Source organism: Macrotis lagotis, chromosome 1 (assembly GCF_037893015.1).
Source record: "Macrotis lagotis isolate mMagLag1 chromosome 1, bilby.v1.9.chrom.fasta, whole genome shotgun sequence".
Taxonomy (NCBI): domain Eukaryota; kingdom Metazoa; phylum Chordata; class Mammalia; order Peramelemorphia; family Peramelidae; genus Macrotis; species Macrotis lagotis.
In genome coordinates this window covers 599,068,219-599,094,255 of record NC_133658.1, presented here as the reverse complement: position 1 = coordinate 599,094,255, position 26,037 = coordinate 599,068,219, and the positions used below count along the sequence as shown (strand labels likewise).

General features: G+C 32.5%; 1 protein-coding gene across 1 annotated transcript in view; it reads left to right on the top strand.

The window, feature by feature from the left end:
• UGGT1 (UDP-glucose glycoprotein glucosyltransferase 1) overlaps positions 1-26,037 on the top strand; it is a 106,467-nt gene that overhangs the window by 39,544 nt on the left and 40,886 nt on the right. The window contains 10 exon segments of the mRNA XM_074214911.1: positions 2,473-2,572; positions 3,995-4,055; positions 5,158-5,249; positions 6,453-6,603; positions 9,486-9,605; positions 10,990-11,075; positions 15,428-15,563; positions 16,838-16,969; positions 19,008-19,172; positions 21,371-21,491. Of these exon segments, the coding sequence (XP_074071012.1) occupies positions 2,473-2,572; positions 3,995-4,055; positions 5,158-5,249; positions 6,453-6,603; positions 9,486-9,605; positions 10,990-11,075; positions 15,428-15,563; positions 16,838-16,969; positions 19,008-19,172; positions 21,371-21,491 (1,164 nt within the window).

Sequence of the window (26,037 nt, the reverse complement as noted above, 5' to 3'; positions counted from 1 at the left end):
TTATTTTCTCTGTAGTATTAGAGTTCATCAGAAATTATCAAACCGGGGGCGGCTAGGTGGTGTAGTGGATAAAGCACCGGCCTTGGAGTCAGGAGTACCTGGGTTCAAATCCGGTGTCAGACACTTAATAATTACCTAGCTGTGTGGCCTTGGGCAAGTCACTTAACCCCATTTGCCTTGCAAAAAAAAACACCTTAAAAAAAGAAATTATCAGACCAGTTTTAATTATCATGATCAGTAATAGAAAAAAAGTTTGCAATATGTAGCTCCGGGACCGACTAGTTTGAGAGAGGTATGTAGATAATGTAGAATTATGGGATATGCATATTAGTTAGAAATTTAGATGTGTTCACAGTAAGTAAATTTTTTAAATGTTCTTAAATACATGTGGTGTTTATAAATTATTTCATTGCTATATTTTTCCAATGTCCTTTGATTGACTAATAGTTATTTCTAAAATAAATTTCTCACTTTTGGAAGGATATAAAATGTCACTGTTGTGGTAGGTTTTTTTCCCCTTTGTTTATTTTCTTTCACTTTGAGTATTTAGCAAGTTTTTTCTTTATTCAAATCATCATTTTCCAGAAATTGTGATAAATAATAGTTTGGGAAATATAAATTCAATTGATGATTTAGGTTCTGCCTCACAGTATTCAAGGTATGATGATTTAGAAAATACCATTTTTCAATAGGTAGATCCTTTAAAAAGTGCTGTGAAATAGATTAAACTTGGAATAGTTAAAATGCCATTCTTTTTTTAAAAAAATAAATTTATTAATTAATTTTGAATTTTACAATTTATCCCCAAATTTCACTTCCCTCCCCCCACCCCCCACAGAAGGCAGTCTGTTAGTCTTTATATTGTTTCCATGGTGTACACTGATCTAAATTAAATATGTTGAAAGAGAAATCATATCCTTAAGAAAAAAATTCAAGAGACAGCAAAATTACATAATTTTTTTTTTAATTAAAGGTCTTTGGTCTTTGTTCAAACTCCACAATTCTTTCTCTGGATAGAGATGTATTCTTCATTGTAGATACCCCAAAATTGTCCCTGATTGTTGCACTTAAGAAATGAACAAGTCCATCAAGGTTGATCATCACCCCCAGGTTGCTGTTTGGGTGTACAATGTTTTTCTGGTTCTGCTCATCTTGCTGAACATCAGTTCATGTAAATCATTCCATGTTTCCCTGAATTCCCCATCCCTCCTGGTTTATACCACAATTTGTGTAGCCATTCCCCACCTGATGGATATTCACTCAATTTCCAAATAGAGCTGCTATGAATATTTTTGTACAAGTTATGTTTTTACCCTTTTTTATGATCTCTTTGGGGTATAGACCCAGTAGTGGTATTGCTGGATCAAAGGGTATGCACATTTTTGTGTAGTTCTAGACCGCTCTCCAGAAAAGTTGGATGAGTTTATAGCTCCACCAACAATGTATCAGTGTCCCAGATTTCCCACAAACCCTTCCAACTATGATCTTTATGCTTTCTGGTCATATTGGCCAGTCTAAGAGGTGTGAGGTGGTACCACAGAGAAGCTTTAATTTACATTTCTCTAATAAGTAATGATTTAGAGCAATTTTTCTTATGACTATGGATGGCTTTGATTTCCTCATCTGTAAATTGCCTTTGCATATCCTTTGACCATTTGACAATTGGCGAATGGCTTTTTTTTTTTATAAATTTGACTCAATTCTCTATATATTTTAGAAATGAGTCCTTTGTCAGAAATGCTAGTTGTAAAAACTGTTTCCCAATTTACTTCATTTCTTTTGATCTTGGTTATAGTTTTTTTGTCTGTGCACAAGCTTTTTAATTTAATGATCAAAATTATCTAGTTTGTTTTTAACGATGTTGTCCACCTCTTCCTTGGTCATAAACTGCTTCCTTTTCCATAGATCTGATAGATAATCTATTCCTTGATCTCCTAGTTTGCTTATAATATTGTCTTTTACATCTAAATTCTGTATCCATTTTGATCTTATCTTGGTATAAGGTATGAGGTATTGGTCGAATCCAAGTTTCTATCACACTAACTTCCAATTTTCCCAACAGTTTTTTATTGAAGACAGAGTTTTTAATCCCAAAACCTGGACTCTTTGGGTTTATCAAACAACAGATTGCTATAATCATTTCCTGCTATTGCACCTAGTCTATGCCACTGATCCACCACTCTATTTCTTAGCCAATACCAGACAGTTCTGATAACTGGTGCTTTATAATATAATTTTTAGAATTGGTAGGAATGTTGTCCTTGTGAACGACTTCATTTGAAGGTGTTGTCTTTTACCAGTGAAAGAGTATGAAAGTTTAGTCAGTTGTAAATTGTTATGTGTCTCTGTTTGTATTTATGTGCATATTTACTTGTGTGTTAACTCTAGTATACTGTGCAACAATAGTTAACTTATAGCATTTGACCTAGATTTTATTTTTTATTTCTTTGTTTCTCTTTCTTTTTTTTTCAGATCTTAGTTTCCAGACTGCTGCCCGAGTCCTGGCTGCACCTCTTGAGGTAGCTTTGGTGGTTCTAAAGGATCTCAGTCAGAATTTTCCTACCAAAGCTAGGTAATACAGAAGAAAGCTCAGGGATATGTCCATCTTTAATATAGTATCCAATGATAAACCAACCTCTCATCTTGTTATAATTCAAATTGGCATTTACTAAATCTTATAGAACTTAGAATACTGCATCAATGCATGGTGTCATTATTTTAAAATATCAGTTCTAAGGTTTTCAGATCAACATTTAAAACAGAAATGTATATGAAGTTTAAGAGAGATTCATAAATTTTGTTGTAAACAATTCTTGCATGACATTTGCCTACTTTGTAAAAGCATTGAAATGTTGACACAGTGTAAAATAAGAATATGTTATTTACATTAAAATGATATTTTGATACTAAAAATACTATATATTGAAAGGGAAGAAATGTTTATAAGATGAGTAAGACCCTTATTTTTCTGATTTCCATTTTCTCTCCTTTACTTAATGAGTATACTAATAATTATTCAACATGAGCTTTTTCTCGTTGAATCATACCAGATACTTTTCTTCTATGTTAATGTAGAAGCAACAATTCAAAAATCTTAGTTGATACTCCCCAAAATCTTTACTGTTTTAAATCTACATTATTTTTGTGCATTTGTATCTGATTATTAGTGCTAATATAGTAGTGTATACATTTTTTCTTAATTCTGAAAGCTGTATGCAAGTTTGTATCAAAATTTTGAAGTCCTCATTTTTCATACCCAATAAGTCTTTTATCTCATATTCCTGCTGAACTACTTTAACCAAAGTATCAAAGTTAGTTCCTCTGTACATTGTATGACTATTTTAAATCATTGTAAGGTTAATACTGTTATTTTCAGCTCTGATATGAGATATTTTGGGGTTCTTTTTTTAATACTATTTTAATATAGCCTTGCCTGACAGAAGCTTATAAATTTCACAGCAAATTCTTAATCCTATCATTCAGACATAGATTTGAGCATATGAATATCATTAGTGAGTACTGAAATACAGTGCTAAATTTGCTCATAGAAAATTTTTATACACTTTAGGCATTAGTTAGCTAAGAGTCTGGAAGTAACAGCACTACTCATAGAATGCTTTATTGTGGCTCTTGGAAGTAGGGAAAAAGTGTCCTATTATGCAAGGGGCTGAATGCTTTTTTTTGGGGGGTTTTTTTTTGCAAGGCATTGTGGTTAAAGTAACTTGTCCAAGGTTACACAGTTAAGTAAGTATTAAATATCTGAGGCTGGATTTGAATTCGAGCCCTCCTTACTTCAGGGCCAGTGCTCTATCCACTGTGCACCTAGCTGTTCCTACCTGCTCAGTTTTAAGGGTTGTATTTTTTTTTAAAACTCTTTTAGTAATAATTTACTTAGCATTCAGTAATGTATTCTTCAAAATCTGGCCCATTTCCGTAATTGAATTTGTATTCAATTTTTGAACCAAGAACCAAATTAACTTTTTTGTTTTCTTAGAGCAATAACAAAAACTGCTGTTAATCAAGAACTTAGAACTGAAGTGGAAGAGAACCAAAAGGTAACATTTGCCAAAAAATATTTACTTCTTTTTTGAGGGGGAGTGGGGACTGAGATGGGAAATTTCTTTCAAAGGAAATTTAATATTTCTTTAATTCATGGCTGCTCCACTAAGGATTTTTCAAATTGCCCCCACACCCCTCCTTTAAAACTCAATATTGTGGATTAAATTTTTTATCTTTTGATTTAAACTTTACCTAGGCTTAAAACCTTTCATCCCAAGAACTTAGTGGTGGCTTTTGTCCTAGCCACTTAAGTGTTGGAACTCCTTGTGCTATATAATTGAATAAACTATCTATCATAGCAGATTTAATTAGAAAATAATTGAATAATATTTTTATGCTTAATAATTTCTCAATTAGTAATTAGTGCCTGTTGGGATTGTGCCATTAAGATCTGAGTAAATCAAATGTAACTTATTCCTTGCTTTGTACCACTGTTAACCCTACTAGGGCAAAATAGCTAGTGGCTCTGTAGGGAAAACTGCTGCTTTCCATCTCTTGTCTTTAATTTTTTTATTTTTTTAATATTAACAGTAATTTTTCCAATTCCATGTAGAGATGGTTTTCAGAATTCATTTTTGTAAAATTTTCTTCTTTCTTTCCTGCCCTCCCTCCTCCTCAAGACAGCAAGCAATCTGATATATTTTATACATGAACTATCATGTTAAACATATTTCCAATGTAGTCATATTGCTTTGCTGCCTTTTACTAAAGGGTAGAGGCTATTGCTGCTGGACACAAGATGTGTCTATATTAAGGGGTTTTTTTTCCCTTAGGTTTTTAACCCCTTAGGGGTTAAAGTGGCTTGCTCAAGGCCACACAGGTAGGTAATTATTAAGTGTCTGAGACCGGATTTGAACCCAGGTACTCCTGACTCCAAGGCCAGTGCTTTATCCACTGTGCCACCTAGCTGCCCCCATATTAAAGGGGATTTTTAATAAATTTGATTTCTCCCAATTCCCCTAAATATTTTAGGAAACAAGATTAAAACTCCTCAAGAGCTAAGAGGCAGTGGTAGAAAAGAGAAAAATACAAAACTGGCAGAAGTTCTTTTGAATATCTTTTTGCATGTCAACAATTGTTTTCCTTTTAAATTTTCAGTACTTCAAAGGAACTTTAGGATTACAGCCTGGAGAATCTGCCTTGTTCATCAATGGATTACATATTGATTTAGACACACAAGATATATTTAGGTATGGATATCAGCATTCTTCATTCTCTGCAGAAATTTTCTAATTTAGAAGTCTTAATAGGATTTTTGCACAGATGTCAACTTTATTGACTATGGTAGTAGAAAACTTAATTTTAGGTGAGGTTTACCTAAAGGATAATTTGGTATAGTTTTCTGTGTGATTTTTTTTTTTCCATATGGAATATTGTCTTCTTGTAACACATCATCACTGCAGTTATTTTCATAAATGCATTTATGATGTCCATATTGATAAAAAGTAACCACTTATCCTCCTACCATTAAATATTTATGCTGGCCATCTTTACCAAAAGATCTAATGGGAATAGAACTGCATTTACCCGTGAAGGCCCTTTGATGCGACTGTTTTGGAAAAGTTTAGTTTCATTCACATCACTGGAATGCTTCCACAAATACTGCTATTTATGTTCACTAAAATGTTATTTAGTAATATATTGCTAGTTACCAAATTGTGCTGAATTACTTCCTTACAGATATATATTCTCATTTGCTCTGCATTAGCCACTGTTTCAAAATTACAATTTATCCTTTGACTCATAAACTTCTCAATACTAAAACTTGGGTCCTTAATATTAAATCACAAAGTAAATAATGCTGTATAAACTATTCATGCTATTAAAATTGACCCCCATGATGCTATTAGTAGGTGAACATAAAGCTAGTCAAGTGTTGTGTATATGTTTTAAGGAACATGATCTTAATAGCACTGTGTTGCCTTAAGCTGTCAACATAGAAAGCATATGTTCACAAATTGAACAAATAAATTAAATATCAATTCCTTATTAATAAAGGATAAGGTACTTTGATTAAAGTAGTGAGTGCATTAGATTTGCATATTTTGATAGATTGACCAGAAAACCCTGTCTGGGTTCCGTCAGGCCTTACTAAGTAGCAAGAAAGGCTTCAAAAAGAGGCCTGATAGTGGACTGGATTTCTGTCTTTAATTGTTGAGAGGGGTATCATCAGTGAATTGAAAATTATAGTTGACAAACTTCCCAGTCATGCATACTCGCAAGATTGTGCATTCTTTGTCAGTGGAGGGAAGGCACACACTAATGACAACACAGTCCTTTAAAAGTAGTAAAATACGGAAAAAAATCTGTTTTAGTCCACCTGCCGGGGGTTAACAGCTGATCACCTTTCAAGTATTTGTAGGAATAATAAGAGTTTTTGTAATGTATTTCAGCTTGTTTGATATGTTGAGAAATGAAGCTCGTGTTATGGAGGGACTACATAGACTAGGAATAGAAGACTCATCTCTACACAATATTTTGAAGTTGAATATCCAGCCATCAGATGCAGACTATGCCGTGGATATTAGAAGCCCTACTATTTCTGTGAGGATTTGATAAAGTCCCAAATATCTTATTCAATTATCATTAACTTTTTTTCTTGATTTTCTCTCAATAAAAAATCGCTATACCAATTACTCTATTACTATAAATTGAAAATGGGTTATAACTCTTGGGGTCAGTTTTATTTTTCATTACTCAGGTTCATATATAACATAGTAGGCTAGTAATATATTCTAAACATGCTGTTTTCGATCTTAAGCCAGTGCTTTTTAACTTCTCTTAGAGGTGCTTAGTTTATGAGTAGTCATGTCTAAGAGTTTCTTGGAAGAGAATATAGATTTTATGTGTTACTAGTTGCCTTTAGGCCCTAGCCCTACAAACTACCCTGAGATTTTGTTTACCTGAGCACAGGGAATAGGGAAGTTGTTTATTTTTGACTACGTGAACCATTTTTTATCAAAATTTCATAGCTCTTGCTCTTATTATAGCAATAATGTTTATATTCTCTTCTTGACTTTTCATATGCATGCCTTTATAATTCTTTGCATTTTTGAAATTCTTTATATTTTGTATAATTTCTTATGGAAAAAATAATATTTCATTATTTTTCAAGTCATAATTTCTGGTTAACATGTTCATATACTATAATTTGCTTAGTAGCTGTCATTTCTCTTTCCCAATTAGTGGCTACATGGATTATTTCCAGTTTTTTTCTTTTATGTGTACTGTTACCTATAAATATTTTTGTTTGATTCTTTGTTAGTTTTTGATTTTACAAGACAGTGGGGTTAAATGATTTGCCCTGAGTCACACAGCTAAGTATTAAGTTTCTGAGGTCGCATTTGAATTCAGGTCATCTTGAATTCAGTTCTTACTGTATCCACTGTGCCACCTAGCTGCCCCAATTATAAACATTTTTTACACAAATAAGCCTTTTTATTTATTGTCCATTTTATTCTTAACAATAGAATTACCGAGTTAGAGAATATGACCAGTTTTATAGAGCTTCCTTTAAATTATGATTTCTTAAATATGGGCAGGATCTATGATCCCCATTAGTTTGGCAAACTGGAATTCCTTTCCACCAATGCAGATTGCAACCTGTCCTGTGACTTAGTAGGCAAATTCTAGTAAATTGAATGAGTTACTTACAGGTTTAATGACTTGCCTTGGATCTTCAATTTGATACGTTATCAGAGGCAGGATTTGAATCTAGTTCTTCCTGACTCTAAGTCCAGTACTCTATCCACTGTTCAGCTCTACCTTTTATATTGTCATATTACTTTTCAAAATTGCACCCTTTTATTCCCATATTGCAATGTGCCTTTTTCTCTGCAACTCTTTCAACAATGAATTTTTTTGTATTATTTTAATTTTTTAAAACAATTTAATATGTGTGAGGTAGTATTCAAATTGTTGTAATTTGCATTTTTTGATTATTAGAGAATTGGAATGATTTTTCAGATGATTATGAGCAAAAATTTTTTTTGAGGACCGATTTTGGTGTATCCTTTCACCACTTGGGCATGAAATTTATTTCTGTCATTGATTATGAATGAAAGATTTTTTTTTATCAGATCTTTTTGGCAGTTTTTCTCATCTTTTTCTTTCCTTTTTTTTTAGGATGCACTTTTTCTTTTCTTTCTAACTTGTACCCACTACTTCCTCTACTATAAAAGAAAAACAAAAACTTTATTTTAGTTGATCTATATATAGTCAAATAATTCCAGTTCTCTCAATATCTCATTCTGCACATTGAATATATCACTTCTCTGCTGTAGGCAGTATAGAACATCATGATCATCAATTCCATTGATCAGGGATCTTAAATGTTTTAAAGTTTTTTGTTTCTATGAAGTTATCATTATATTAATGTTTTCCAGGTTGTGCAAATATCACTCTGAATTACTACATAGAAACCATTCATTTGAACATTCCTTATAGCATAATATTTCATTCTGTTCTCTTATACCTTATTTTGTTTAACAATTCTTCAGTTGATGAGCACTGCTGTAGATTCCAGTTATTTGCCATTACAAAAAGGGGTGCTCTACATTTTGTATGTAATAGAACTTTTCCCCTTTCTTTTTCTTTTTTTTTTAAGTTTTTTTTTTTTTTTGCAAGGCAAATAGGGTTAAGTGGCTTGGCCAAGGCCACATAGCTAGGTAATTATTGTCTGAGGCCGGATTTGAACTCAGGTACTCCTGACTCCAGGGCCAGTGCTCTATCCACTGCACCACCTAGACACCCCTACTTTTCCCCCTTTCTTTGATCACAATTAATGATATTGTTCAATCAGTGAGAATTCATAGTGCCTTTTTGGGTACAGTTCCAAATTGTTTTCCAAAATGGTTGTACCAGTTTATAACTCCACCAAAAGCACATAAATGTACCAGTTTTCCTGCAGCCCTCTCAACATTTGTCATTTTCCATTTTTGTTACCTTTGCCAGTTTGTTGAATGTGAATTATTAATGATTTGGGATATTTTTCTTCACTTGATTGTTCTTAGCTTGAATTTTGGGAGTTGGCTTTTATTCTTACAAAGTTGAATCAGTTCCTTATCTGTCTTGGAAATAATACTTTTATCAGAGAAGTTTTCCACAATAGTTTTTGTCCAAATAATTGTTTCTGTTTAATTTTCGCTACATTGGTTTTGTTTTGTGGTGAGGGGAAACTTTTCAGTTTTATGTAATCAGTTTTGATGTCTGGCCAGTATTTGACAGCTTGTTGGAATGACCTACTTTTCATACTTAGTTTTATATTTATAGTATAAAATTCCTCATCAGAAGGTTGTGTTTGCTTTTTTATTAAATTCCCTTTAAAAAAAATTTTTTCCCTTTAAAATGATTTAAAGGTGTTATGAGACTTATTGCAAATTCTTTTAGGTTAACAATTGTTAGATCTAGATTTTTCTTTTTTTCAGTGGATCAACAACCTTGAAATTGATAGTAGGTATAGTTCCTGGCCTTCCAGTTTACAGGAGCTCCTTCGACCTACCTTCCCTGGAGTTATCAGACAAATCAGAAAAAACTTCCACAATTTGGTAAGCAACATGATATCTATCTATCTATCTATCTATCTATCTATCTATCTATCTATCTATCTGTCTATATCTATCCATCCATCCATCTATCTATCTAATTATTCATCCATCCATCTATCTATCTAGGACACAGTTGACTTAGTTGACCTTGATTTTGTTCTCCTTCCTCTAAGCTTCTCTATAAATACAGAGATTCTTTTTCCCTGTTCCTACCTATCTTTCTTGATACTTTTAAAAAGTTATTCATATTTAAAGAATTTTGAGAAAAAATGATAACTTTAAGAGTTATAAACACGTTGGCATAGAGTTGTAGCTATTATTGACTGGAGATATTGCTTTAAATCAATAATCTAAAGTCTAGGAATATGATTTTTTAATCCACTGCCAAAAACTTAAATAACTTTATAAATATATAAATAACTTTATAGTTCTTTTTTAAGTCATGAAAAAGCATATCCATTGTAAAGATTGTATTAGGATCATTTCATTTGGAGCATACTCCTAATTATCCATAATTTTTAGTTCTAAAAGGATTGTGAGGCATTTCTATTCTCTTTTTTTGTAGAAATTACTTTTTTGGAAAAAATGAAATTTTTTACTTTTAGTAATTAATTTTTCCAATGGTGGGCTTCAATTTTTAATAATATTTATTTTGTAATGTTACATCAGGGGATCTCCTTAGGGTATTGTTTTTCCCTTAACCCTTGCTATCTCATATTTCCATCTTCTTCCTTAAAATAGTAGCCAGAAAGCTATTTGGTGAATTAGCTAATAAAAATTCCCTAAAATGCAAGGGTGGGGGGAACTAATCCTTTGACTAAAGCCTTCTCATTTTGCATATTCCATTCCTGAAACTTCTTTTGAACTTCCAAAATCCACTTGTCTTCTTTCTATTTTTCTTTCTGTCCTCCATATATTTTGGTTATTTGATTCCAGATGAATATTTAATGCATAATTACCTTTAAGCTGGGAAAGCTGGAGTAATTCGACCTTGGAAAATGGTACAATGAAAAGATTTAGAGACAAAAGGTTTGGATTTAAACCTAGAATCTTCTGTTTATTATTTATGTGCTTTTGTATAGGTTCCTCTCTTGAAACATAACGTATTTATCTGTAAAATGTGAATGTTGAACCAGATCATCTCCAAGATTCCTTGAAGCTCTGAAATCTGTGATCTTTTCACCTTACCCTTACCAAAGGTGTTTTTTTTATTTTGAATGGAGAATGGTAATGATTTTTGTTTTCTACCTTCTGAAATAAGTTGTTTGAGTAACTCTCGAAAAGACCATTTTTTAAATATAAAGTTGTAATAGTATCTTCAGTCACAGTTACTTATGTATAAATGCCAATTCACTAGTTCTTTTCAATTTTTCATTGCCTGCAGATTATCATAGTTGATCCAGCTCATGAGACTGCGGTAGAATTGATAAATGTAGCTGAAATGTTTCTCAGTAATCATATACCACTAAGGTAATAATACTATGTTAGTAATTTTAGAATATGAATAATTGAATTGAAATTTTGTTTCTCATTTTTAAATGTCTTGATTAAAATCTAATTCCTAAAGATATGATTATAGTGGGGTTAGTGAATTATGATTAATTTGTCATTGATAAAGAAAATGAGTATCTTTTTTGGCACAGAACATTTGATATTTTTTGAGCAAAAGTTTGGGGAAAAAGCAATTCTGAGAATAGTTAGCTTACATATCTAGTTTTTAAGAATATTATTTTAAAGAAATGCTTTCTTTTAACTTTATAACTTATTGGGCTTTTTTTTATTAATACCTACATAGTTAAATTTGCTAAAGCTTAATTTTTTTAGAAAACATGAAGGTGAAATGTATAATTTAATTGAATTTTTGTTGAACCATCTAGTATGTATTTGTAGCATTGGCACATAGGCTTGGTGATGACACAGTCTTTGCCTCCTAGAAATTTACTATTCAATGGGAAGAGCAGATTACACATGTTAAAAAAAAACAGAATAATAAAGGATGATTTTTAAATTTTTTCATAGCTCACACACTCTCAGGTGCTGTAGATACTCATGTTACAAAAACAACAGCAACAAAATTGTAGGTTGGAGAGGGTTGGAAAGACTTTGAGGATGAAATAGGACTTGAGTTGATTTGGGCCTTAAAGAAAATAGGAAATTTGGCACTGAAGAGGAGTAGGACTTTGTCAGATAGATATTTTACACTGTGTTAACACTGAAGTGAAGCAGGGGTAAGAAAACTACAAGGGAAAGACACAAGGATCCTTCAGCGCACTATCCTAGGCAAATTTACTAAAGTTAGTCTTTAGTGAACTGGAGTATTCAACTAGTTGAAGTAGTGCTAGTAATAATAATAATAATTTCTCATTTTTTTTATTTTATCTTTATAACACTCTTGGCAGGTATGTGCTATCATTATTGTCATTTCACATATGATGAAATTGAGGTTGAGAGAGGCTAAGTGACTAACTCATTTTCACACAGATAGATGTCTGAGCCAAGGTTAGAACTCTCTAATCCTGATTCCAGATGCACCATTTTCTCTTTTATACCATCTAGCTACCCTTATTGTTTGAGCAAATCAGCAAATCAACAGACTTTTTAGTAAGTACTTATTATTAAGTGTTAGATACTGTGGTAAGTCTTAAGGACACAAAGCAATGTAAAAAATTACTCCCTGGTCTTAAAGAACTTAACAGTCTGGTTGAAAAAAGCAGTCTGTAAATTTTTAAGTACATAAAAGATATATGTAGAATAGATGAAAGGTAATCTTTGAGAGGAAGCCCCTAGCATTAGGAGACAGTGGTTATTGATTAGAGTTTTAAAATCTTTCAAAATAATTCTCCTTTCTTCTGAGCCCCGCCCCCAACACCCCCCCTCCAATGGGCAGTGTATAAATCATTTACTTTGTTCTTTTCGTTTTGTCAGTTCACAATCTCCCTGTTTTCCTCTGAAACTGTCCATTTCTTCATAGCTTTTGGCACTATAATATTCATTACATTCACATATCATAATTAGTTTAGTCCTTTTCCAGTAGAATAGCCCCTTAGTTTCCATTTTTAACTACTAATAAAAGTACTATATTTGTATATATAATTCCTTTTCCATTTAAAAAATAATCATTGTAGGTATAGACTGGTACTCCCTTGTGCAGCTTGGCCAAAGAGTACATGTTACTTAGTGAATTTCTGGGTATAGAGATTTCAGTTTAATGGAGGGAAAGACATTTTATGCATATCTTTTTTCCCCTATTAAACTATGATTTCTGCACCCCCAAAAATTTTATACATAGGTACCAAGTTAGGAAATGGATTGGAATATCTAATATGAGGAACTGGGGGAATCAGTTTGGCTGGAAAGTAGAATTTATGAAAAGAGAGTAATGTGCTTAAAAGCCTGGAAAAGTAACTTGGATCAGGTTTTGAAGTGTTTTAAATATTAAAGTAAGAAGCTAGTATTTGATGTTAGAGATAACAGTGAGCCACTGAATAAATTAGATATTTTTTAAAACAATAAATTAACAGGATTTTTTGAGGGATTGAATATAAAAAGATAAGTTAGAATTTAATTTGTGGCAATTAAAGTCTGGTGAAGGTTTTAGGCATGCTAATTTGAGGTAATACTTGTCAGTATTTTATTTATTTTGGGGGGACAGAATAAAGTGTGATATTTTGTATATGTTCCTTAACTCACTAATTGCTATACAAATTGAAGTGGAGTAGATAATTTTTAAGTGCCGCGGTATGGCGGGAGTATTGTTTCACATTCAGTTTTTCTTAAATGTGATTTGTCTTTGAGGTTTTCATTCTTCCTTATTTGATATGAAACTATCCAACAGATATAGAGCTTTGCCATATTATGGATATGATTTATGCTGTAGATCAAAATAATGACACCCACTTTGAAGTGTAATGTAGGCTGCATTTCTTTCACCATGATATTGAAAGCCTGTAAAATGGGTTTTATCCTTGTTCTACAATATTCATTTTATGTGACAGAATAAGAGATTGAACAAAATTAGAGCAGTTTTAAGTGGACAAGAAATTGTCTCATTCTAAGTTTAGCTTTCTGATTGCCTTTTCTGCTTTTATATGATCCAACTATACTACCTTCCTTTTTTTGTTTTCTGAAACTACTGTGCAGTGTGTATTTAATGTCTGGGTTTATCCCAAAAAGTTTTTAGTAAGACTGGAGCTAGCTATTTTACCTTCATCTTTTAGAAGATAACAAAACAGTGAAATCATGATGTCAGAGAACTTGATTATTAAATTCCAGCAGTTTCTTATTTAAGGAAATAGTTATTTTATTTGTTACAAATTAGAATATATTTCTTTTAAAATTGGGAAAGTATTTGTTCAACCGCTTATATAAAGGTTATCTTTAAGTAGGTATAAATTTCATATATATATATAATATTAGAATTTTCTTTTCATATTTTCTGAGTTATTTCTGGTTATTTCAAAAGTATCCCCATTGCTTTTACCAGTCTCACATATTCCTGTTACCACATAAAGTAATTTTTTTTTTTTTAATAAAATACACAAATGTACTATTTTTCTGGGCAAATGTTTAGGATCATAGATTTTGAGGTTGTTTGGTCCACCATAATTTTACAGATGGAAAAATTATGACCCCATGGTTAAATGGTTTATCTGCTATAATATAGGGAGTGACTGACAGTCCAGGAATTTGGTCTCGCCCCTCTGATGCCAAGTCCAACACCCTTGCCTGTGGACCATAAAATCCTTTTTCCCTCTTCTGAAAGCATAATCTTTTTGTAGGTCGTTACGCCCTTCATTACAGGCATTTTGTGGTGTTTGGGAAAGTTTAGAGGACTGAGCATCTGGACATGGATGTTCTTGGGTCAACTCTTCTACCATCCAACTTTAGACAAGGCGCATAGTGCCACTTTGCTCATCTTTCCAATGGGAATGACATATTTTTCACCATGCCTGCTTTGTAGAACTGTTGTGAGATTCTAATGAGATAACGCTTTGAAAAAATACTCAGAAATGGTAAAAGCACTATACAAATAAGGTAGTCATTAATTTTTAGTAATAGAATTGCTGTTAGAGCACATGCACCCAGGGCACCTTTCCCTTTTATAACAGCATTGTATAGCTTTAAACAGGGCAACCAGATGGCAGAGTAAATATAGTGCTTTGTAGGCCTAAAATCAGGAAGCCCTGAGTTCAAATGTAGCCTTGGCCAATGACCTGGGCAAATTACATTGTCTCAGTTTCCTTAACTGTAAAATGGGAATAATGATAGCACCTACTTCCCAGTGTGGTTACGAGGATCAAATGGGAGAGTAGTTATAAAGTACAATTCTAGGTACTGAGGAAGCACTATAGAAATGTTAACTGTTCTTATATTATTATTAAACTATTTCCAATATAAGATTGTTTCCTGTAGATGACTATATTCTTGCTTTCTAAATGGAAATCTTTCTTATATTCTGAGAATTCAAAATTTAATTCCATCTTCAACCCAGTGTAGCTCTTTTGCTTAGCTCTCACTTTAAAATCCTGTGTACCCCGTAAAAATCTTCAAATCTGTACTTTTTTGTATATCTTAATAAATATTCTCTGTTCCCCCAAACTTTGCGCAATCATATTTCTTTCTTCTCTAATTCCTCTTCCTTTTCAAGTCTAATCCTAGCTTTGAATGTGGCATAGTATATATTGTTTGTTCATAATGGTATATATAATTCATTTCCAGTAAGTTTTCTTTAAGGAAATATTTTCTTCACTGGTTAATTGTAATCATTGAATTGGATATCAAAGATAAATTTATGAGATAAATACTTATTTCCCTCCCCACAGAATTGGTTTAATCTTTGTGGTTAATGACTCTGAAGATGTTGATGGGATGCAAGATGCTGGAGTGGCTGTTCTTAGAGCCTATAATTATGTTGCACAAGATGTGGATGATTATCACGCCTTCCAGACTTTGATATCAGTAGGTTTTCATTTAAGATGATAAAGTTTTTATTTGTGTGTGTGTGTGTGTGTGTGTGTGTGTGTGTGTGTGTGTGTGTATAACATTTAAAGTCTGTATTATAAAAGGATACTATGTTTTCCAAATAAATTAAGTATTGCTTTTTTTTTATGAGTACATGTAAAATAATTGTTCTTAGAAATGCACACACATGCAACTCCTCAGTGCAGGAATTTAAAATCACAGGTTTAGAAGTTGTCTAGTCCAATGTCCATTTTGCAGGTGAGAAAAATGTAAATTACTTCTCTTCTGGTTTGTAAGGCACTTTCCCTTTTGAAATTCATCCACATCATGCTTTTTTACTTGAGGCAGTAAAAACTGTGGCAAATTAGGTGGTGGCATTCTGTGACTTTAAAATTTTTTTCCCAGAAAAGAATTACTTTTAGGCTAATAATAAGTATTTTCAGAAATGTTCGAATGCATGACGTATAAAGAGATAACATTGTCAGCATCAGATTTATCTAATTTAATCCAAATGTTTAATGAAATTGTTAAATGACTTGTGGGAAACAATTTAAGAGGGCAAAAGTTAATTATTTTTTGTCTTAGTATCCTGGGGGCAGCTAGGTGGCACAGTGGATAAAGCACCAGCCCTGGAGTCAGGGGTGCCTGGGTTCAAATCCCACCTCAGACACTTAATAATTACCTAGCTGTGTGGCCTTGGGCAAGCCACTTAACCCCATTTGCCTTGCAAAAACCTAAAAAAAAAAATGAAATGTCTTAGTATCCCAAACACTTAGTATGTGCCCAAATGTTTGCTGAGTTGAACTTGAAATTAGGTTAAACCAATGCTAGCAATGTTATATCTTTAGATCCTAAAGTAAATAATTTTTGCTAGAATTTGGTCTTCCTTTCTTAAGTATAGTTTTAATTTCCAGAAAATTTAAGAAAAATTTCATAAGGAGATAGGTCAGTTTTCTATGCCTGCATTTTTTTGTTTATATGATTATAATACACAGCTATTTCCAGAAATTGAAACTTATCATTTTGGGAATTTTCAGTGTTTAGTCTAAAGAAGGAACCCTTAGAGAGATTGGGAGGAAGGAGAATTAAATTTAATTAACAACTTCAAAATTGTTTATTTAAATGTTTATACAAAAGGTACACTTTTCTCAGTCTCCTGATATACTGTTGAAAGAAAATTGACCTTACAATGACATTCATTCTATTTTGATTGGATTTTTTTTTTTTTGGATTTTTTGAAGTATAAAACTAAAGTTTTTTTTCCTCCTCAGATATATAATAAGGTAAAGACCAGAGAAAAGGTGAAAGTTGAAAATGTTATTAGTGTTCTGAAGAAGAAATATCCATATGTGGAAATGAATAGTATTTTGGGGATTGATTCTGCCTTTGATCAAAATCGAAAGGTAAAAGATTTATTATATTTCTTTTCTCATTTGACTTTTCTCTTTTTCTTTCCTAAGATAATTTTATAATGTAGCATGAAGGAGAGAAAACTTGATAAGATTTCAGAGTTTGCATACATCAGAATGTGAATGTTGATTGTTCTTAAGAAGAAGAAAAGACCATTCTAATTTAGCTGACACCATGTACAATATTGTTTAACTATTAAATGGAAAAATATTCAGTTTTGTACAGATCAGTGGATAACTTCATTATATATAGATTGAAAGATTTGCTGCACAATGTTTTATTGTTTCAATAAAAATAATAACATTGGGCAGCTAGGTGGTGCAGAAAATAGAGCACCGGCCCTGCTGTCAGGAGGACCTGAGTTCAGGTCCAGCTGCAGACATTTAGTGATTGCCTAGCTGTGTAACTTAGGGCAAGTCACTTTGCCCCATTACCTTGCAAAAAACCTAAAAAAATAAAAATAAAAGAACATAAAGTCTGGGTAAAACATAATGCATAAGAATTATAAAATTTGATGTAGGACTTTAGCTGAATGTGCTACTGTTGTGATTGTTCAGTTTTGGTCCAAGAATGAATCTTTGGGAGGAAGGAAGGCACTGTGCTAAGACAAGTAAATTATCAAAGTTGTGAAAACAATTAAGATTATACAGATGTATATTTTGTTTAAAGTTAGTAATTTTCCTTTAGTTCTTCAATAAGCATTTTAAATCACCTTCAATGTGCATTATGTTGGATGGTAGGGATAAAAGCTAGATTGATTGAGCAATCTATATCTATATCCATTTATATATGTGTATATTTTATTATTACATATGCATTTATTACATACACACATATTTTTTTTAAGGTTTGTAAAATGTTTTACACACTTTTAATCATTTGATCCTTACATTCAGACTTCCTATGAACCTAGGTACTATGGATATTATTGTCTTGGATTTAAAGATGAGGAAATCAGGCTTAGCAAATTAATTGATTTTTCTCATTGCCATATAAGTAATAAAATCAGAGTAGTGGTTTGAACCCATTTCTCTGCTGGCTTCAAGTCTAGTACTCCATTTTATTCTTCCTTCATATATCATGGGATCCAAAACCAAAAGGAAATAGAACCTCCCAAGGAGTCAACATTTTCTTGGATCTCTATGAAATTTATTAATTTTTCATGTATTATAGAATGATCATAATAATTCAGTTTTCTATCTATCCCAGAAATAGAAAAATAAAATACTTAGGAGTAAGTGGAATAACACAAATTGTGCAAAGTAATATTAGTGTTTTCAGGCAAATTCCTGAATGGCACTATATTGGAATTTATATGATACATTAACAATGTTTTAATAAAGTTTCATTAAATGAAAAGAAACTTATTAGGGATAAAAAATTGATATATAAATTGGTGTAGGTTAAATTGATGTCTCTCTAGATTGCCTTCTAAAAGGAAATACTCAATATTGTGGTGGTCTGGATTTCTAAATTCACTGGTTTAAGAACCTCTGCCTGTAAATTGCATCTGCTAATATTAATAAACAAGTTATCTTTAGTTTGTGGTCTTAGAGAGTTGCTTAAGGCACTGAAAGGGTAAATGATTGTTCATGGCTGCATAGCTCATATATATATATCAAGATAGAAGATTTGTACCCATGTCCAACTCCAAAACCAAACCTATACTCTACACCATGTTGACTTTCAAATCCATTTTAAGAGACCATAAATACTGCCTGCAGACTAATATAATGACTGTAGGGCCAGACTAGAAATAGGGTTGATGGTTTGGGATATGCTTTGCATGGGATATCATGGGTTATGGGATGTCTCCATTCAAGTTGGAGGGGCAGGGGTAGTGGTTTTACTTGCTTGACACTTAACTTTTGTATTCCAAAAGATGATTTCAACCAACTGGCATGGTGGTTAAAGGTTTGATTATTAACTTATAATTTGTCTTGCCTAGAATATATATAGAATGAGGGAAGGCTCTCTTTCTTTTACTTCACGAAAACCTCAAGCTTTCTTGTCTCTTTGTATTTATTATAGGAAGGAAGAGCTTACTATGAGCAGACAGGGGTGGGTCCTCTGCCAGTTGTATTGTTCAATGGCATGCCTTATGAAAAGGATCAGCTTGATACAGATGAACTGGAAACAGTTACAATGCATAAAATCTTGGAAACTACAAGCATCTTCCAAAGAGCAGTGTACTTGGTATGTGAAGATTCTGAACTGGATTTGGATGCAGTGTGATCTCTTTTTTAAAAAATTAAGTTCTACTTTTTGTAGTTTGCCATAAAATTCTTAAAGCAGTGGAATTTTCATACCCCAGTAGCAGTTATTTTTCGATTTTCTAGCAGGATGGCTGCTTTTATTCTTTTCAGGAGCTTTTACTAAGAATGTTGAATTTGAAATGGTGAATGATGTGGGATTTGACATTAGTTAACATACTGAAAATATTAGTTTCCTCTAAGAATTTTTTTTCCATTCTATCTTAGCTTTTTTGATTTAGGACAATTGTCTAGAAATTAGAAAATAATTAAAATATTAGTGGTTGATATAAGTATATATATTTCAGAAATGGTTTAGTTAATGTCTTCAGTATTGTTGCATTCAAATAAAAAGAATTGTACCCAAGTAAAATCTATGTACCTCACCAAATCTAAGTAAGATAAAATTCTGGTAAATATGTTCTGTGTCTTAGAATTTGCTCTTTGTGCTTACAATTTAATGTATTTCTTGCAATAATTACTTTCTCTTATTTTTAGTTACTGTTCTCAGAGTAAAAACTTCAGTTCATGATTTTCTTCTGAGTGATATTTGCTTTATTGATTTAGTTGCTCAAAGTCAAAAGTCTAAACTCAAGAAATAATCTTAACACTGCTTTAAGAAAACCTAATAAAATAGTTAAAACTTTTCAAATAGTAATTTTTTAATTTTGTGTACATATATCAGTAATATATAACTTGATAGTTCAGAGGAAATAATGTTTTGACTAAGTCATTTGACTTATTGTTTAGAATAATAACCTTAAAATTTACTCTTTTAATTGCCATGCCTTTTCTTCACTTATTTCTCTTTTGGAAAGTTTGGGTTTAGCCTTATTTTATTTTGGATCAACTCACTTGAAATAGTGAACCACAGTGTATGTATGCCTACACTCTGTCCTGCAAAGGTTCATTTAGCCTTTGTTGATAATTTTTTTTTTTTTTTTTGCATAGGAAAGCCAGTTCAAATTCACACATTGTGATTGTGATTATACTGCTTCAAGAATTTGTTCTTGGTATGGGGCTAGGTGGATAGAAAGAACACTTACCAAAGGAAAAGACTAAACTAAATTCTTGAATTGAATTTGAATTCTATTATTCGTTTAAAAAATCTGTTAGTCATAAAATGTATTAATTTTTAAAAACTTTGTAAACATTTCTATGACTGTGGATCCTAATCTCTGAGAATTTCATTAGTGAAAATAATTATTTTAATGAAATTTTAATAAAATATGTCTGGGAGGCAGAAGAAACTCTATTTAAATGCTGAAATGAATTTAGCCATTCTTTTTTTAAAAAAAAAATAAAAGACATTTCTCCAAAGACAATTGATAATTCAGTTTATACCAAGTCTTTAAAATGTTAAACACTAAAATCACAGTTCAACAGCTTTCTGCTCTTCCCAGTTTGTTCTCTGTGTCCTCCTGTGAAAAGCTAAAGAAAGCTACTTCCACTTAAATTCTATAAGCTACATGATAATGTACATAGACTTAACTAAGGCAGGAGGGAACTTTTGCTCAATGAATTTTTTTTCACTTTTGAGTTTGTCCTATTACAGTACAGGAGTTTACCTATAGAATACCTATAGAAAAATTTACTTTTAAGATTTTTCTGTCTTTGATTTTCTTATAAATCCATTTTAATGTCAGTACTTTAAAAAAATTTTATTTTATTTTTTCAAATTACTAGTTTTCGGCATTAATTTTTTTGCAAGATTTTAAGTTCCACATTTTTCTATTTCCTTCCCCTTCTCCTTCCCATGGTAATGAGTAATCTAACATAGATTATATCTGTACTATCATGGAGTCAGAACAAAAGAAGAAAAAAACATGAGAAAGAAAAAATAGTAAAACCAATTTTAAAAAGTGAAAATAATGTACTTTGGTCTGCAGTCAAGATCTCACAGTATTTTCTCTGAATGTGGATGTTTTTTTCCATCAAAAATATTTTAGAATTGTTTTTGTTCACTACTACTGAGAAGAGCTAAGTCTGTCATAATTGATCATCATACAGTGTTGCTATTAATATACATAATGTTCTTCTGGTTCTGCTCACTTCACTCCACATGAGCTCATTTAAGTCCAGGTTTTTCTGAATTCCGTCTGAAATGACAATAATTTAACTGGTCTTTTATACTTTCTTTAGGGTGAACTATCTCATGATCAAGATGTAGTCGAATATGTCATGAACCAGCCCAATGTTGTTCCACGAATCAACTCTAGAATTTTGACTGCTGAGCGGCAGTATCTGGATTTAACAGCAACTAGTAAGGGGCATATTCTTCAACAAATCTAGAATAAGAGGCATTTTCAGAATCTTACTCTGACTAAACTGGGGACCTTTGAAGTTGAAGTTATATTTATTGCTGCCTCTCTAAAATCATAAGCTTCGAAGTATAAAGCAAGAGTATTATTGAAGTCTGAGAGCAGGAAGCAGGTTTCTCTCCTTATTCCCCCCTTTTCCATTGCAAACTTGTGGAATCTATTTTTTAAGCTTTTCTGAAGGTTTTTCTCTCTTTCCTTTCCTCCTCATTGTGGTACTGTCTTGCTACTCAAGCTCCCAAAAAGAAAAAAGACAAGATATAGGAATAATCCTTGGAAAGGGTGACTCATAAAATATTTCTTAAAATATCCAGTGCTGTATAAATGCCATTATACTATACTGTACCGTACAATACTATACTATATTATACCATACTAGACTAGACTAGACTATACAATACAGAACTATATTATGCTATACTATATCATACCATACCATATTACACGATATACTGTACTGTACTATAATGTTGACTTCCCTGAAAGTTAACATGTAAGGGGATGTTCTTTCTTTATCTTCCCTTTGATATTTGTCCTTCATTCTTTTTTTTTTCCCAGTTTTTGCAAGACAATGGTTAAGTGGCTTGCCCAAGTTCACACAGCTAGGTAATTATTAAGTGTCTGAGGCTGAATTTGAACTCAGATACTCCTGACTCAGGGCCAGTGCTCTATCCACTGTGCCACCTAGCCACCTCTGTCTTTCATTCTGAAAGAAAACCCTAACATCAGGGAGGAGATGCCATGACATGCACTTGAATTGGATTTGAGTGAGGGAGTGCTTTGCCAAGTCATCAGCCTCACTTTCTCCTCCTGAGCCATCTGGGTCCAGGGACTATATATGAATCACAGATGACTCTGTATGTGAGACAGGTTTAATTGACTTGCTCAGGGTCACTAGCTAGTGATTCTGAGGACAGATTTGAACTCAGATCCTCCTAATTCCAGGATTGATGTTCTATCCACTGTACCAGTACCTGCTCAACATCCCTTTATCTGTTACCCTGATGCATGTAACTGCTCTACTTACACTGAGGACCCCAGAAACCTAAACCTGAAACATTAAGTTTGAATACGTCTTAGAAACTGTAGTCTTACTTTAAGCCTCATTTCTTTGGCTTCTTACAGGGTATCTTGAAATATTGTGGAGATTCTTATCACTTGTCATTATGGTGGCTATGAAGTCTCCTGAGAACCAAAAAAGTTCAATTTTTAGATCTGTATTGAAGTTACAGTGGAAGTGTTGTTCTGAAAGTGACTTCTCCATTGTGTGAAAAGAAAGTATACACATGTGTAAGATGATTATTTTATACTTTCTTCTTATTCTGGTCAAAACTTGAGATTTCTCTTTATGAAAGAGCAAAGTATAATTTGAGGGGCTTATACCTAAATAAAAAAAGTCAAAAAGCAAGCCTAGCCTTTCTGGCCATCTCCCCATGCTGGTACTCTAGTCTTGTAGTAGAAGTGTTATGTAACCAGAGACAGAATATTTCTAACACATGGATTTAAGTTTTTTTCATTGCCACTGATTAAATTACCAAAAATTCTATTTTGAGGGAAACTCTAGAACATAACCTTATGTTGACTGATCCCTTTTACATAAAGAGTAAATAAGAAGAAAATTACATTGAATTTATGTTCCATAGCACAGAAGTTCTTGGAAAGGAGGCAGAAGCTCAAGAGAGATTTTATAGAAATATCAACTGACATCCTCCTTACCTTTTAGTAGCTGGAACTCAGGAATTGCTAGATCTGAAAGTGTAATTTTTTTTAGCCCAGTAATTGCTTCCAATTCTATCATAAAGGAGTTCTAAAATCAACAAAATTAAGGGTATAATATTTACTGAAAAGTAAATCTTTCTACTTTACTTTCTGCTTCACTAACCACAGGTGGACAAAAGCATTTCTAAGTTAGAGACATCATGAAAGACATTGATATTTTAACTTTTTTTTTAAGAAAGATTTTATTATTTTGAGTTTTAAAATTCCCCCCCCATTCTTGCTTCCCCATCCCCCACAGAAGGTATTCAGTTGGTCTTTACATTGTTTCCATGGTATATATTAATCTAAGTTGAATGTGATGAGAGAGAAATCAATATTTTAACTTTAAAAGCATACATTTCTCTTAGTTATTTCCATTGCTAATTCACTTCAGTTCATTCATTTTCATTTTAGTGCTGAATATACTGAGATTTTTAAAAATGAGAAGTGGTGACTTACAGATCACTGCATTTTTGCATGTCTTTTTTTCTTTCTGAAATGAAGAAACTTTTCTTCCTGAGTTCACAGCAATGAATATTCCAATCTCCTATTAAAAGCAGAATGCTCTACCATATGCATGAATAAGTACTAAATCAAATAGACATCAGAATAGAGTATTAGATTCAGGCCTGATTGACCATGGTTTCTGCCTTGTATTTGTTTTGTTAGTTTTGTTATTATTTGAATATGACAAATTTAGTTCTACTCTTGACTAATTTAGGAATCATCCCACAGTCCTTAATGTACTGGTGATTTTGAGGCCTGAAAGTAAACCAACCCAAGAGACTTAGGTGCATTCTCTTCTGTGCTTCACAATCAACTCCTGAGACTCCCCATTCAGAAAATGACTGAAATGATGAAATGATTTCTCAACTAACAATCTTATATTAGGATTTTGTAGTGTAAGAAAGATCAAACTACAAGCTGCATTGTAATACAATAAAACATACATATCTATTTATATAATTTAATGTTATTTTTTAAAAAATTTTGATATATTATTTTTCAAACAGCTTCATAATTATTTCAACTATTCCTCTCCCCATTCTTTCCTTTCTCCCCCTGTTCTCCTCAAACCCCCAAAAGAACCAGTTAAATAACAAATAGTATGTTTTAGAGAGGAAAAAAATCAATACCAACTGATCATTACATTGAGAAATGTAATAATGTGCAATGTGTAACTCCTGTGGACTGCTTACAAAGGAGGTGGTGAGTTGGGGGGATGTCCTCTCAATATTTTGGTTTTGTTGCCAACCTATTGCTCTGTTTATGGGAAGGGTGAACTAGGGTAATTGAGCATCAATTTATTTCTTTTGGATTCTGGATATCCTAGTCCTTAGAGATAGCTTTGACACAAAATTTCTGTTTTGGAGAGTTTTGAGAAGTTGTGATGATGTTAATCCTTAAAATGATTGGCATATATAAGGTAGTTCTTTATCTCTTTCTGAACACACACACACACACACACACACACACACAACTCTCATATACACACACAGTTTATATGCAAACAACACTATAGAAACAATAATCCCTCTTTTATATTGCTCATTGTAATTTATAAGATACTTTTATTCCTTTTTTATTATTGGAAGATTTTAGTTGAGTTTTACAATCCGCACCCCCCCCCCCCCCCCCCCCCCCCGGAAAGCAATCTGTCAGTCTTTACTTTGTTTCCATGTTGTACATTGATCCAAATTGAAGGATACTTTTATTCTAATAATCGTGTGTGGCAAGTAGTGCAAATAATATTATTTCCACTTTATAAATGAGGTAGCAGGTTTAATTAGGTTAAGTGACTTGCCTTAAGCTGCATAGCTGAGTGTTGAAACTGGAAATCTGGCCTATTTGATCATTCCAAGACCTTTGGCTTGTTCTAAAATAACACAATCAAGCATTTATTAATCACTGTCTACCAAACTCTCTCCTAAGTATGGAGGTACAAAGAAAAACAAAATAGCCCTTGACTCCACAGAGCTAACATTCTGTGGGGACTACTTATAATTGCTTGATTAATACTTGATAAATGGATGAGCTAAAAAGTTTAATTTTTCCTTAATTTAACCTATCTCATATTTAGAAGATAAGTTTTATTCTTAACAGATTTCCTTATAGAGGAAAGAAACTACTGGGTGTAGAACCTTAGGGAAGAAAACAATCTACAAAAAAATTCCTACAAAAGCTCCTAATTCATAATAAAGGAAAATTGAACTGAGGAGCCTCCTGCACATCTTTTCAGTTTCAAAGAGAGATCTAGCTTAGGAATTGAAATCAAGTAATAAAATGAGCCCTTGATATATTTGTTGGTCATGGTTAGGTACTGAGGTGAGGGGTGTGATGTCCAGGAAGGACTCAGCTAAATATTGATTGAGGAGAGTTTGGGAAAGTAGAAGGGAAGGGCAGGAATAAAAGAAAAAAGTATGTTTAGAGAGGTGTATGGTAGTGATTAGAGAGGGTAGGCAGAGTCGTTAATTATTGGAGGACCTTGTAGAATTGGCTAATCTAAAATTTCCACTTAGCTGTGCAATCTTCACTCATTGCCTCAGAAAAGGGATGTTTTATAATCACTTTTTAAATATCATCAATTTTGCTTTCTTTACTTGTCTGTCCATCTAACATCACAGCAAACAAATCTCGTTTCTAATTTCCTCACATTGATATGGTTCCTGTGCTCAAAATCTTTCACTGATTCCTCCCTGTTTAAGGTCTCTTTCTTTCCTCTCCTAAGTATCT